Genomic DNA, 15,961 nt, shown 5'->3' with positions numbered 1-15,961 from the left:
GAAATCTGAAAAGGCTTTTAAAGTATAATAAAAAATAAAATAAAAAATGCTCATTAATAACATCACCATAGCTAAAAAAAAAAATACATATTTTCAATATTTTGCCCACCTCTGTGCAGCACAGTTGCTTTGATGCAGCCAGGGCTTGCTGTTGAATGGAAATGACTAAAGCTGCCATGATTAGTCTCCCAAAGACACTGCCCTCTATTAACAGCTGCATAGTCCTCTGAAAGGTAGTGCTGTAAGTACTTGCTGCCTTCACAGACAAGACACCTGCCTATCTCTAATAGAAAATATACTCTAACTTTTTTTTTTTTCCCTTAGGATTTAGTTATGACATTTTTTCCATATGCAAAAAGGTATCTCCCAAGAATTAGAACCATCTCGCTAGTGTTACTTCTTAGTAGTGGCTCCCCATCAGTCAAAATCCTGAAAGGTTCTTTTACGTGTGAATTTTATAGGCGTTTGTATGGACTTCCACAATATTGGGCAAGTTGTCATAGCCATCTGGAAAATGGCAAAAATTTTAGAATTCTCTTACCCGGGAAACTTTCCTCAGTCTGGCACCAGCCAGTGCAGCTGCCAAGCCCGATAACGGACGGTTTTCTTCTGAACTTGCGGAAGCCACAGAGAATGGAAGTGGAGGTGCAGGTGGTGGTGGAGGAGCCACAGCCATAGGTGCAGGTGGTGGAGGTCCTGGAGGAGGTGGCGGTCCAGGAGGAGGAGGAGGAGGAGGTGGTGAATGCCATAATGGAGGGAGGGGAGGAGGAGAAGGAGGTGGTGGAGCAGGGGCTGACTGAGACACACTTGCACCTAGAGGAAGAGGGGGTGGGGGAGGTGGTGCTGGTGGTCCCGGGACAACACCTACAGGAAACAGGAGTAAAAAAGTCAAAAAAACAATACTGGTATCAACAAAAAATAAATAAACACTAAATCCTGATCTAGTCTAGAAGATACTTAGTACTGATGGGCGCTATAAATTATACTTTTGGAAAGTCACATATTACAAAAAATGTTGAATGCTGTTAGTAAAATTAGCCAAAAATTAAAGTAAATAGAAAAATGCAACCAGATGAACCACAATAACAGAGGATGACCCTATAATGCACCAGCGTCATAGCAGAACTGACACTAGACCAGGGGTAGGCAACCTCCGGCACTCCAGCTGTTGTGAAACTACAAGTCCCAGCATGCATACTTCCTCTACTCTTCTCAGACATCTTATAGAAAGAATGGAGCATGCTGGGAATTGCAGTTTCACAACAGCTGGAGTGTTTACGGTCGCTGACCCCTGCACTAGACCAAAACATATGAGGCTGGATGTTCACACTGCACAGGATATACTAAAGTGCCACTAGAGGGCACTAGCTTCCTATAAGACAGGCAATGCTGCATGTGCCAAGATATCTGTGCAAAGGCAGACTTTTTGAATTATCATAAATGTAATACCAATTTTTTTTAAAACAAAAATTTTAACATTTGCACATATCTGAGCGCCGCCAAGTATGGTTGCAGCTGTGGGTTTGTTCCTTAGGACTAACTTGCCTATAGACGGGGATACGATACAATGTGTTTTTTGTCCTTTGCTGCTCAACCAAGGAAATTGCAAGAAATTCTCACCCAAAATGTAAAACCTGGCCATACATCAGTATATTAGCAGGAAATGCAGCCATATTGCTTTTCACTTATAAATTACGATCATGGCAACTCTTTTTTTTAGCCTGCTTGATCTTAATTCAGGACTGTTTTACCATTTCGACGTGCAACATGGCGGCACTTCCTGCTGCAACTATGGATGCCACATGGATATCTACCAAGATGTAAAGAGCAAGTAATCAAAACTGACAAACAGCTCTAAGTCCTGATCTACTAAAGGGGGTGGCCCACAAACGACACCCATCACCTATTCACAGGAGAGGAGATGAAGGTATGATCACCAGACGACCCCCTACAACTACTAGATCATCCCTATAGACTTGGAAAGGGACGCCAGCCCGCATCCTCCACCACTAGGCACTGCTCAATCTAGCAATGGAGGGGAGTCCCGGCGGTCATACATTTATCATCTATCTTGTGGAGAGGTCATAAATGTCATTTGTGGGACACCCCTTTAAATACATGACCAAATTTATACATTAGGTGAAAAAACAGTCTAATTTGGTCCATTCTGCCACTAACATGAATGTTCTACTTGACAGCACGCTAATCCCATGGACTAGAGGAAAAAGTCTGCAGGACCTGCAGAAGGACTATAGTACCGAAACATTGTCACATGTTCATAATGGAGAGAATTAGCTAATGTGCATCTAATCAGAGCTGTTCTATCCAGAGACTGTATAGACCTGACTACTGTCCCATGTGGGGCGGTGGTCTCCATCGAGTATGCTCTGCTGTAATGCATTGTGGGACATGTAGCATTTACACTAGGTAGTACATCAGAGTAGACATCTAAGACCTTGCAGACGCAATACACCCAGCCGACACCTCCATAGAACGGCCCATTTTTGAGTGGACAATAATAGGACAGGTTCTATTTTTTTTTTTCCAGAGCCGTAGACCGGAAGATCGGGGGCGCGCTCCAGAAATGCGGAGAGCACAGTGCGCATCAATTCCGTCCCTGTAGAGAATGAATGGGTCCGCACCAGTTCCGCAATTTGCGGAGCGGATGCGGACCCATTATACGGACGTGTGAATGGAGCCTAAAGACGTTAGTCTGCCACATGCTGGGCCAGCGGGTCCGCGTACCTTTTTGTTTTTTTTTACACTAAATGTGCTGTAGCAAAACAGATTTCACAATGCTACAGATCCACCTCAAACTCTGCAAGAGTTAATCTGTGTCAGATTTTGATGTGGAATTCACCCACAAACACGCTGTGGGTTTTAAATCTGCACCACGGGTCAATGCAGGTTTCTTTTTCTCTCGATTTGTAAACGTATCCACTTTTCTACGAGAGAAACAAAATAAGAGTCCTGCAGTTTTGATACCTTTTAATTTCTAACAAAATGATATAACATAGCAAGCTTTCGAGACAACTCCGTTCTCTCCCTCCACAAGCATAACCCTGGGTTCAGACCTGAGCGTTCTGAAACGAGCGCTCTGTATGCGCGATTGTACGGGCGTTTACAATCGCGCATACAGAGACAGGCGTGCACACATTGTCGCGCGTTCCCGAATATCTATGTGCGGGAAGGCGCGACAAACGCCCCAAAAAAAGCTCAAGAACTTGTTTGAGCGTCAGGCGTTTTACAGCGCGATCGTACGCGCTGTAAAACGCACAGGTGAGAACCATTCCCATAGGGAAGCATTGGTTTCTCCGTGTTGAGCGTTTTACAGCGCGTAGGAAGGCGCTGTAAAACGCTCAGGTGTGAACTTAGGGTAAAGGTGTTCTCCGGGCTTTTAATATTGATGGAAACAAAGGAATCGGAGCTCATAGTACCAAAAAATAGTATATAATTTATTGAAGCATGATAAAATAACATGGATAAAACACATGAATAAATGATGCCATAAACGAGATTTAGAAGCGGAGGACAGAAAAAGGAAAAGACGCCACCCTGGGGGCACAAGCACACGGATCCAAAAGACACGGTACAAAAAAACGTAAAGTACATGAATATCAAATAAGGAGTCAATGCTCAGAGTCATGTACAGTGTGCAGCTGATATATAGTACCTGGTGAGTCACCTGTCGAACGCTAAAACACCTCTGTGTATGTAGAGTAATCTAGTCATTGGTGTGCAGACAGCCCATGCAGTATAGAGCTGTACTGCAGACCAATGAAAAAAGGGAAAAAATGACAGTAATGACAATGGCCAGAGGGAAACAGCAGGAGACAGGAACTCACCAAGGATAGGAGCCGTGTGCCAGGACGACCAGGGTGGCGCTACCCCAACGCGCGTTTCGGCGTACCTTCGTCGGGGGGTGACGAAGGTACGCCGAAACGCGCGTACCTTCGTCACCCCCCGACGAAGGTACGCCGAAACGCGCGTTGGGGTAGCGCCACCCTGGTCGTCCTGGCACACGGCTCCTATCCTTGGTGAGTTCCTGTCTCCTGCTGTTTCCCTCTGGCCATTGTCATTACTGTCATTTTTTCCCTTTTTTCATTGGTCTGCAGTACAGCTCTATACTGCATGGGCTGTCTGCACACCAATGACTAGATTACACTACATACACAGAGGTGTTTTAGCGTTCGACAGGTGACTCACCAGGTACTATATATCAGCTGCACACTGTACATGACTCTGAGCATTGACTCCTTATTTGATATTCATGTACTTTACGTTTTTTTGTACCGTGTCTTTTGGATCCGTGTGCTTGTGCCCCCAGGGTGGCGTCTTTTCCTTTTTCTGTCCTCCGCTTCTAAATCTCGTTTATGGCATCATTTATTCATGTGTTTTATCCATGTTATTTTATCATGCTTCAATAAATTATATACTATTTTTTGGTACTATGAGCTCCGATTCCTTTGTTTCTGTTTATAGCTCGGGAGCTTTTTGCCGAGTTTCATTTTTGAGTGTCCCCACTGGGGGTGTACTGGGTGAACACTGTGTTCTTGCCCTTCCCCCTCTTTTAGGGACACCCTGGGTTTATCCTTTGTTTCCTTTTTTAATATTGATGACCTATCCTCAGGATGGTGGGACTCCGTACAGCTGATCAGCGGGGTTGCCGGGCGTCGAAGGAAAAGGGCGCGCACTACCGTCTCCCTTCCTGCTCGCCATAGACATAGGAGCTGACACACAGCTGATCGGTGCCAGGTGTCGGAGTCCCACCGATCTGATATTGATGACCTAGCCTGAGGATAGGTCATCAATATTAAAAGCCTGTAGAACCCCTTTAAAATGATATTATGCCTGAGGAAGAGACCAGAGTTGTCTGGAAAGCTTGGTAACATCACGGCTTCCATTTTTGTTAGCCATTAAAAGGCATCACACCTGTGAGACTCCTAGTTCACTTCTACTGGCTAACGTGGCACCAGACTTTCTTCTTTGTTATGACACATGCTGCAGGCTTTCCGACTGCAATTCTGCAGTGAAAAGTATGCAACGTACTGCCCTGTGGGAACATACCCCGATCCCCCCAAAAAAGGGGGGCACTGCACAGTATAATATCTGTATGTACACCACTGTACGCCTCTGACACAAGCAAGAAACTAGATGGGCCCATCAGGTATGTCTGACTCCAGGAGGACCATGTGTGTGTCAACCAGGAGAAGTCACGAAAATGTATATTCTCCAATCTCGTGCAGGCCTAGGGGCACACTTTCCGACCAACCCTAGGTTAGAACACAAGCCTTACGAATGCATGTCAAAGGTTAGTCAGTTATTGGCAGTGACAGGAAGCCTTACCCGGATGGGACGCAGGGTCAATCAGCTGAGAGGTTGTGGTCAAGTCTGGCTGAGAAGCACAGGCGTCTCCCAGCACAGAGATTAAAGAGTTCTCAACAGAGGCAGGAGAAGCTGCAGGAGAAGGCAGAACACTAGGCTGGGATGAAGGTGCTGAGACAAGAGGAGTGCTTGGAGAAGAAGGAGTGGTGGCTTGAGATGAGGACAGTGAGAAAGGTGGAAACAATGGTAAAGGTGGAGCAGGAGGTGGAGCAGGAGTGCATGACATTTCATATGAAGACGTATCAGCATGACCATTGGGTGCATTGGAGAGGAGAGCGAGCTGGGATGCAGACACCAGGTGGACCGCCCTAGGGCCAGTAGCCTTGCCAGGAGGGCTGCTGATCATGACAGGAGGGGATGGAGGAAGTGGAGCAAAATTAGAAGCAGACCAGGAGATAGGTTTAACAGGAGGTGGTGGCGGTGCAGGGTTGACTGGAGAAGGAGGTTTGGCGATCTTATTTATAGGTCTCGGAACCGTTGCATAATGGGGGAGGACGGGATGGAAGGCGGAACCCAGAGATGTGGCAAAACGCGACGCCGAGTGACGGAGGGGCGGTGTCGGCGGCGTCGAATTAATGGCCTGGGAGGTGACAATGACGTAGTCGGCGATGGAGTCTGTACATATAGAAGAGGCTGGGAGGGAAATGGCTTTAGCGTAAGATATGGGAGATGATGAGTGAGGCCGACAGGTCGGGTAGTCTGGATGCTGAGAGTTATACAATGAATTGTCGTAAGATGAGTCTGGAGTGAGAATGTGAGGACGACAAAAAAAGCGGCAACAGACAGGACAAAAAAAAAAAAGGAGAGAAAAAAAAGGAGCTAATGAAGCAACCAAACCAGCATTCAAAGAAAGTGCATCAATGAGATCTACTGTTAGTATAAGAAGATTAGATCGGTTACTGCATTAACAGAGATATCACCCCCAACACCACCACACATCATAATCGTCCACCGGCGTGCAATGGACGCTCGAAAATCTACCCAATATTTAATTTTAGTGGGTTATCCCCTTACTCAACCCATGATGCTGGCAGCGGTGCAGAGTCTTAGCTCGTTGCAATTATTTTCCATCTTGTATTCTTGCGACAGAGGAAGGTCTCAAAAAGTCAAACAGAGGGTAATAATTGGCGCAGGGCATCTACGCTTAAATTTTAAAGCTACCACCAAGAGATTAAGATCACGGTTAGGGCAAGGAAATGTCACCGGGATGTGTCATTCCAGTCTAAATGTGTCAAATGGGCTCAGGATTTTGCTGAAGTTGGCATGGAGCTTCCTTAAAGGCTATGAACACCTTCAGGGCCAATTTTTTTTAAATGATTGCATTCTTCTTATTTAGGGCTAAAAAAAATCATTTTTGCAATTGGTCTTTATTAAAAATTTTCAGGGCTTAAATCTCAGTTTTATTATTATTTTTTTGAAAGCGCCTTTAATTTCCTGGCGCTGTACATCAGGCGGGGGCAACACACAACATAAAAATACAAGAAACTATTAACAGATTGGTACTGAGGGGGTGAGGACCCTGCCCGAAAGACCTTACAATATTCTGCAGTCACTTTCTGTTTTCGGAGTCCTATCAGATGACGGCTCATATCTCTGATCTTCTCACCTCAGAGACACTCATTTTATGCCATAGCCATACCAATCTGATAACAATTTAGCTATAAATGGGTGTTTATAAGGTGAGGAGATCAGAGACTAGGACTCAACATGAGCCATTGTCTGACAGGAGAGAGTAAGCAGAAAGTGACGGTCTGCAAATGGACTGAAATTTTAACCCCTGTATCACAAATTGCTGAAAATCGTTAAGACCAATTGCAAAAATGACTTGGCCAAAAATAAGTAAAATGCAATAATAATTTAAAAAAATGGGCAGAAGGGTTTCCATAGCCTTTAAAGGCGGAAACAATAACGAGATCCCTCCTCGGATCCATCATTGGTGAGGAATAAGACCAGGGATAATCATAAAAAAAAAAAGGGTAGATTTTGCAGAAAATAGCAGAGCGAAGTTCTGCTGCTCCCTTTCCAACAACTCTCAGGTCCTCGGCTGGTGTCTACTTTTTGGTTCAATAGGTATGACCCCAGCCAATCACTGGTCATGGCAGGTCACCAACGTGGCCAATGATTGGCCGAGAAGTCACATTTCCTTCGTCAAAGAAACAGGAAGTAGAAAGACCATCGGAGGACCTGGGGAGCATCAGACCGGGAGTAGTGAGGTTCGGCAATGTATAAATATTTTCAGCAATTCTGACCCTTTTTTTGAAAATTTGGAACATCTGAACAACCACTTTAACTTTACTCAGACACCGACAAACTGGAAGCCTCTACCAAATTAAATTTCATGCAGAGCAGGAGGATCTACAATTCTCCTACCATCTACACATAATCGCTAGCCTACAAGTAGTGTCGACTGCAGGAGAACAATCACTCCTGGGGCATTAGAAAACGCCCAAAAAGTTAGCCACCAGAGGTAAATTTGCAGATACCAGACTTTTGGGATCAGTCCGCATGTGGTTGTATTACAGTGAGGTGACGTCTCTGTTATTGCATGGCATATTGGTGTAAGGGTGAGTGTTGGTAAGTACCTGAGTGGAGTATTTCTTACCCGTGTTAGATGCCCTTCTCTCGCGCTCCCACTTCTGGTGCTCCTTCTCCAATTGCTCCTGTAACGTCGTTGCCTCTTGTTGCTCTTGCTCCAGCCTTTCTTGTTCTTGAAGCTCGCGCTCCAGTTGCTCCTGATGTTCTCTCTCCTGCCTCTCGCGCTCTCTTTCCAGCTGCTCTTGCTCTAGGCGCTCACGCTCCAGGCGTTCGCGTTCTAGGCGCTCCCTTTCCAATCTCTCCCTCTCGAGGCGCTCCCTTTCCAATCTCTCCCTCTCGAGCCTCTCCCGTTCCATGCGTTCTCTCTCCATGCGTTCTCTCTCCATGCGATCTCGTTCCAGCCTTTCCCGCTCCAGCTCCTTCTGTCGTTGCTGCTCCTGCAGCTGCCTAGACACGGTAAAAAAGAAGTGGCGTTACAGGGGGGATAAAAGAAACCATGGTGACCGGGTAAATGCTCCGCTCAGAGGACATTAATATTTAAGAAGAAAACCAATCAGTTACCATTGTCAGAGAACGAAAAGCCGTGCTTGGCACAGGCAGAAATACATAGACGGCCAAACATCGCCTCCATAGATGCAAGCTCAACATTTAATTCCAAACCCGTGAGCGTGGAGTTGGCTTCCAGTATCCTAATACAACAACCTCCCCCATTTTTGGAAAGACTTTCCACTAGACTTGTTACAGGGCCGCGGCAGTGACGTCCTAGAAACGTGGAGCCCTTTACATGACAGCTGTTCCTCCCATAGACATGCAGCTGGAAAGCGTCAAAAACGCTCTTTACATGGCCACGCGTTTTCTGCAAGGTTTTTGGAGCGTATCCGTGCCAAAAACCATAAGCTGAAAATGCAGCTTATGATTTATGACACCAATTGGTTATAAATAAAATAAAAAAAAGCGTAAAAAAAAAACACTAAAAAATAAAACCCATGCGGATTCCACGCTGAATTTTGTAGGCGGATTTTGAATATTCCAATGGTGCTCTTTACACCACTTCAGCCCACACCTGGTGGTTGCTCAGCCAAGCCATGAAGTTCATATACGGGCAGCGAGTCCAGAGACATGTCCCCAACACATGCTTTAATCCTCGGCAATCCCTTCCTATGAGCTCGTGTCATGGCCGAGCCTCAGCGTTTCAATACCTTCCCTTCTACGCTGAATGGAGACCGATTGACTTTACGACTGATAGCAACTGGCATGGCTGAAGTGGACAAAACATGCACCGGACATCTACATATTCAAGGCGACACATCTGCTGGTGGCTACATAGAAGACCACATACAACTGGAAGAAGTCAAAGCAGACACTACAGAACCATAACAAGTACCTGGATGCTTCACTATATGACGTTACAATAAAAACCCACAACCCATTTTGTATGTAGAAGAATTTACCCGGACAGCCAACCTCTAGAAAATCCATTCTCCTAACAGACATAGCAGTGCTGGGTGAGCTACCGATCTGAAACAGGCCTGAACTGAACCTTGAATGCTCTGCCACCCCCATGACGCCCCATTTCAGGGGTCAGGCCCTTGCTCGGAGTACTTACAGGAGGAAGCGATCCACGTTTGGTCCATTTCCACCACCCTGGAGTACTATATAACAACCATAGGGCTTCATGATTCTTGCCTTGTGCCGCTCATCACCTTCTAATAAGTTTTGCCTTCGCTGTGACTCCCCCACTATAAATAGTGCGAGCGGCGCTCACGGGTGCAGGGAGGGGAGCGCAGCTCTGAGTCACCCTGAGGCCAGGCTTACTATGTACTGGGATCTAGATAATGCATCTGACACTGCTGTATGAAGGGGGGCTGACAACAAGTGACGCCAAACTTTAATCCTGGAGGTGACATCAGAAGACATTGCTCGGCTTCTCCTCTTGTGCAATGAGGGAGGCCCATGAAAGCCGGGAGCGAGGAAGACTCCGGAGCTAAAAATAATCCGTTACAGAGCGAGCCCCGGAAATATCTACCAGACCATCTGCTGACAACACCACGTGTGGATCGCAGAGCTTCAGAGGGGACAGAAGTCTGCCATGTTGTCTCTGTGTGATGATGAAGGCTACAGAGTCCGTGTGTCGTCGTCTCACTGCGTCTCCTCATTCTCTCCATCATGTTACAATCACCCATAACTCTGCTTTCTCAAAATGCACATTCGTAAAATTCTAACTAATCAACTAAACTGCTGCCCTTTTACTCACAAACTACTGGAAAACCCATCCATCAACTACTTGCTAAACTACCATCCAATCAGTACACTACCCCACCCATCACCTCCTAACTAGTGTTGAGCGAACTTGTGTTTTAAGTTCGGGTTATCGAAGAATCGCATTATGGATTCCACTACCACGGACCATAACGGGATACTTCGATAACCTGAACTCGAACTTTAGACACCGAACTTTAAAACACAAGTTCGCTCAACACTACTCCTAACCTACCCACTCAGTACTTGCTAAGGCTACTTTCACACTTGCGGTAGAGGATTACGGCCGGATCCGTCAAAACGCATGCAAACCGATGGCATTTGTCAGACGGATCAGGATCCTGATCCGTCTGACAAATGCATTGAAATGCCGGATCCGTCTCTCCGGTGTCATCCGAAAAAAAAAAAAAAGGATCCGGCATTTATTTTTCTCACATTTTTTTTTTCAGACGGCAATGCTGGATCAGTTTTTCCGGAACACTAGGGGCCGGATCCGACATTAATGCATGCCAATGGGAAGAAATTCTGGATCTGGCAAGATAACGGAGATAAAATCGCAGCATGCTGCCGTAATATCTCCATCCTGAAAAAAGTCAAAAAGACTGAACTGAAGACATCCTGAACGGATTGCTCTCCATTCAGAATGCATCAGGATAAAACTGATCAGTTCTTTTCCGGTATAGAGCCGCTCAGTGCCGGAAAAGAATAACGCTAGTGTGAAAGTACCCTAACCCACTCCTCACTAAGGCTACTTTCACACCTGCGTTAGGTGCGGATCCGTCTGGTATCTGCACAGACGGATCCGCACCTATAATGCAAACGATTGTATCCGTTTAGAACAGATCCGTTTGCATTATGAAGAACAAAGTCAAAACGGATCCGTCCTGACTTACATTAAAAGTCAATGGATGATGGATCAGTTTTCAATTGCACCATATTGTGTCAGTGAAAACGGATCCGCCCCTATTGATTTACATTGTAAGTCAGGACAGATCCGTTCGGCTCCGCATAGCCAGGTGGACACCAAAACGCTGCAAGCCCCCTCCCCCTACGAGGGTCATTTCTGGTCGGCTCTGAGGACGCCGTCAACCCGGCGTTATAACGGGGGACGTTCACTTTAAGGCTTCTTCCGGGTAAAGGATCTGCTATTTATATTTCCTTCCTACTGAATGTGGAATGTGCTGCGGACGCTCTGACCTTTCTCTGCCTGTTAAACAAGGACATGTGAAGAGGTGCCCACCACCAGCCGCCCGTATCTGAAGCGCTGGCACTGAGATGACCCAACACCTGTGTACAATTACCTAAGCAGTGTCTGGGCCTCGGTGCTTCCAAAATACCTGCCCTATTAAAGGGTTAAACATCTGGTTTAAGTAAAAGATATGATATTGAGACTCCAGTCACAGGGTCCTAAAACCAGTACCAAACCGCACTGTCAGTCTCAATACGGCCGCCTAACGAGGACATATTACAAGCCAGTATACCCAGTGGCTATACCATAAATGTTTAAAGGGCATCTGTCAGCAGTTTTGTACCTGTGGATGGCACCGTTATGGGGAGGAGGGGGATCTGTGGATGGCACATATAGCATAAGATACTACATAGTGTCATCCACAGGTCCCCCTCCCCATAACAGTGCGTCATCCACAGGTCCCCCTCCCCATAACAGTGCGTCATCCACAGGTCCCCCTCCCCATAACAGTGCGTCATCCACAGGTCCCCCTCCCCATAACAGTGCGTCATCCACAGGTCCCCCTCCCCATAACAGTGCGTCATCCACAGGTCCCCCTCCCCATAACAGTGCGTCATCCACAGGTCCCCCTCCCCATAACAGTGCGTCATCCACAGGTCCCCCTCCCCATAACAGTGCGTCATCCACAGGTCCCCCTCCCCATAACAGTGCGTCATCCACAGGTCCCCCTCCCCATAACAGTGCGTCATCCACAGGTCCCCCTCCCCATAACAGTGCGTCATCCACAGGTCCCCCTCCCCATAACAGTGCGTCATCCACAGATCCCCCCCCCCCCCTCCCATAACAGTGCCATCCACAGATCCCCCCCCCCCCCCTCCCATAACAGTGCCACCCACAATTTGTTTTAATATGGCCTTTGAACATCATAATTTTTCAAGTAAAATCATATAAACCCCCTTTTTTTTGTCATTTTGGTGTTATTCCCCGATCAATTAATTGATGAAATTATCGACAACCAATCGATTATTCAAATAAGTTAATCAATCGTTAGCCGTAGCCCTATTTGATTGACGGGGCCTGCCAGTGTAAACCTCATCACGCCCGGCCCTGTCAATCAAAGTGCAGAGGGAGAGGGATAACATGGTTCTGGCTTTGCTAGAAAGAGATCGTCATGTACTATATGATGTCTGATTTCCATTGTTTACATTAAAGGGGTTATCTTGGAAAAGATAAAGTTGACTTATCCTCAGGGTAGGACATCATTATGATATCTGGGGGGGGGGTCGTCTAAGTCCCGATGTTCTGCCAAATCTCTATACCGGAAGTGACGAGGCCGCCAAGGAATCAGCTGGAGGAGGGTGTGCGCACGCGCCCACAAATCATCAGTTGCAGTTCAGCTCTACTATGTGGTGAGCTCGGTATCCAGCACTTAGCTCTGCGGTAATGATGAACTGCAACTGATGATTTGTGGGCGCGTGCGCACTCAGGGGTAGGGAGATCTGATTAAACATTTTGCTCTGCAAAATCTCTATACCCCTAAGTGCGCACGCGCGGTGTACGAAGTACTTCTATTGCGGCTCTGCAATAATTCTTTGCTAAGCCGGTGGATGTGCGCTTGCGTAGCACACACCCTCCTCCAGCTGATTCCTTGGCAGCCTTGTCACTTCCGGTGTGGCCACGTCACTTCCGGAATAGACTTTTGGCAAGGTAGAGAGATTTGGCAGAACACCTGCATGCCCACTAATCAGCTGTTTCAGGGAGTCGCGGTGCTCCTTAGAGTGGCGAGCGATGCACAGTACCCGCAGTCTTCCAAGGACAGTGCCGTACATTGCATAGTGGCAGTGCTCGGTATTGCAGCTCCGCCCCTTGACTTGAAAGGGGATGAGCTGCAACTAGGCCATGTGACCGATGTAGAGTGACAAATACCGGCACTCACTTTATCTTCTGCTGGTTAAATCTCTTTATTCGTCACATATGAGATATTCTGTGACGCGCGTTTCGGCTCCAATACGAGCCTTTCTCAAACAGATACACATCTAACATACAAGCCAAAACGCGCGTCACAGAATATCTCACATGTGACGAATAAAGAGATTTAAACAGCAGAAGATAAAGTGAATGCCGGTCTTCTTTATCTATACAACTGGGATGATTGTCTCGGACTCGTGCACCACGCCTCTTGAACAGAGGAAGTGGCTTTGGCGCTCAAGACCTCTTCTAACAGCTGATCGGCGGGGGTCCGGGGCGTCGCACCCTTGCAGATATGACACTGATGACCTATCCTGAGACAGACCTGCCCTAAAGGGACAGACTAAGAATAAAAGAAAATAAAAGTAAAACAAAAATGAATGAAATCAAATACACAAAATATTCCCCCCTCCCCACCAACTGCCGTCATACAGGTATTAATAATCATCTGCCGTAGACCACAAACAAAACTATGGATACAAGTCCTTCAAAAATCCGTAAGTTGTGTATAAGAAACCAAAATATGCAAAAATTAGGAAACCAGCCCAATCAAAAAAAGTAAAGCCGTTTTGTATTTTATGTAAAGTGTTGCAAATAAAAATAAAAAATTTCGGAGAATTAAATATAAAAAATATTTTTTACTGCTCTAGTCCACCAGAGGTTTTTTGCTAAAAACAAAACAAAAAAACAAACAAAAAAAATAAAAACACACATTTCCCTTTAAACCGCTGAACCTGTGTATAGTCCTGAAGTTCCAAAATACCCCTAACCAGAACCAGTTATGGAGTTGGCCCATCTCACACTTTGGTGGCATATACACCTATGTCTACTGATAGAATGAAGTCCCCAATGCGAAGGAGAGCGCAGAGCACCCGCGCCGTGCGCTCTCTATTCACTTCTATGGGAGTTCCAAAAAGAGCCGAGCGAGTGCGCTCTGCCATTTCCCGAATTCCTTGAGAGGTGTGCAGAGTGCACCGGGCCAGAACCTCTCTGGGAGTTCCGGAAACAGCCAAGTCTGCACTCCCATAGAAGTGAACGGAGGATGGCCACGTTTGTGCGGTGCGCCCTCATTCAGTTTGGGAGCCCCATTGTAGAGGACTGGTACCCGCACCCGACATTGGTGGCAAATCCTAGCGAGATGCCCCTATGCTTCTCTAAGGCTGGAATCAGCAACCTTCGGCACTCCATCTGCTGTGAAACTACAACTCCCAGCATGCAAGGGCTGCTCTTTCAACTCCCATAGAAGTGAAAGGAGGATTCTGGGAATTGTAGTTTGAGAACAGCTGGAGTGCCGGAGGTTGCTGATCCCTGCTCTTAGGTCTCCTTTATTTCTTGGCTAGTTGCAAAGTTGTTTTATTACAGAAATAAAAAAATAATAATAAAAACTGTTGCATAAGTCTACACATCCATCATAAAAAAAGTGCTTGGTACCTCCGCTGAATGTCCAGCTCCTCCTGTGACGGGCCATTTTGTACTTGTAGGGGGATATGGGAATTCTGCCGGGACAACGTCGGACCTTAGAAAGAAGAAACAGAGGAAGATTAAGAGAAAAATCAAAACAAAGCTACGCGTCTGCCATCATGGGGTAGGGGGGGGGGGTACAAAAACAAGAAGACTGTACAGAAAGCGGAGATCTACAAGGCACCGACAGGACACAAGGACTGGACGCACGCCTCGGGGCAGCAGCTAAAAGAGGCTAACAGAACAGGGAGGTCACTCACCTAAAAATAACACTGAGCATAAAAAAGAAAAAAAAAGAAACATCAGAGGAAAAAACTGAGCGTCCAAAGAGGAGAAAAGATATACACACAAGTGTACAGACGAGACAACATGTAACCAACGGACGCTTCCTCTGAGGGGGCGACACGATTGCTCTACACAGAACCAGGATTGAGGTGGTAGGAGACATGCAGGACACAGACCCTGCCAGATGCTCAGGTAAATGCAGACAACTTAAAGGGGTTGTCCAACGCCTAAAATAAAATAGGTGTGGTCCCATGCCGTTCTTCCACATGTCACCAATGAGGCCACCGAACGGCGGGCAGTCCGTCGGAGATGGGAGCCAGGAGGCTCCGAACAGGTGACGGGTGTTTTTTTTTTTCCCCCAAAAATTTATTTAGCTCTTCGACCACCGGGTTGTCCAATGTAGAAGACTAATTTTTATAACCCTATGAAGAAGCCAATAGGGGGGAGGGGGGGGGGGAATCCACAGGATCTTTAGAGCACAGCCAGTGTTACAGAGCGCGTCTCCGCGGAGCACAGCCTTACAGAGACATCCCATTGATGTGAATGGACACTGTAATGCTTTATTTCCCCTGTGGAGGCGCTGCAGAGAAACTGCACAGATCACAGATCACTTTGTAAACAACTGACTGTCAAGGGGGAGCCTTCTGACATCTTTAGGCCATGTTCACACGTGGCGGTTATGTTAGGGAATTCAGTAAATCTCATCCACTTGGTGTGGAAAAAAAATCTGTTAAATCCGTAAACCGACTCCAGTGAATATTTTAAATCTGTGGCATGTCTTTTTTTTTTTGCTGTTGCGGATTTACACTGCAAATTTCCACCATGCAGGATTTGCCGCAGTAAACAGGATAAATTTGCAGTAAATCCTCCATCAAAAAT

General features: G+C 46.5%; 1 protein-coding gene across 3 annotated transcripts in view; it reads right to left on the bottom strand.

Annotated features, from left to right (window-relative positions):
* Positions 1-15,961, bottom strand: part of ENAH (ENAH actin regulator) — a 65,325-nt gene that overhangs the window by 10,895 nt on the left and 38,469 nt on the right. The window contains exons 4-7 of one of the 3 annotated variants that reach the window (XM_044288701.1): positions 14,768-14,852; positions 7,988-8,367; positions 5,347-6,126; positions 542-864 (exon numbers count right to left, since the gene is read on the bottom strand). In XM_044288701.1, coding sequence (XP_044144636.1) covers positions 542-864; positions 5,347-6,126; positions 7,988-8,367; positions 14,768-14,852 — 1,568 coding nt within the window. The remainder of the gene's footprint in view (positions 1-541; positions 865-5,346; positions 6,127-7,987; positions 8,368-14,767; positions 14,853-15,961) is intronic. The other 2 variants (XM_044288702.1, XM_044288703.1) reach the window with 2 other exon arrangements.

Source organism: Bufo gargarizans, chromosome 4 (assembly GCF_014858855.1).
Source record: "Bufo gargarizans isolate SCDJY-AF-19 chromosome 4, ASM1485885v1, whole genome shotgun sequence".
Taxonomy (NCBI): domain Eukaryota; kingdom Metazoa; phylum Chordata; class Amphibia; order Anura; family Bufonidae; genus Bufo; species Bufo gargarizans.
Note: the sequence above shows the minus strand (reverse complement) of the source record. Positions and strands in the feature narration are given on the sequence as shown.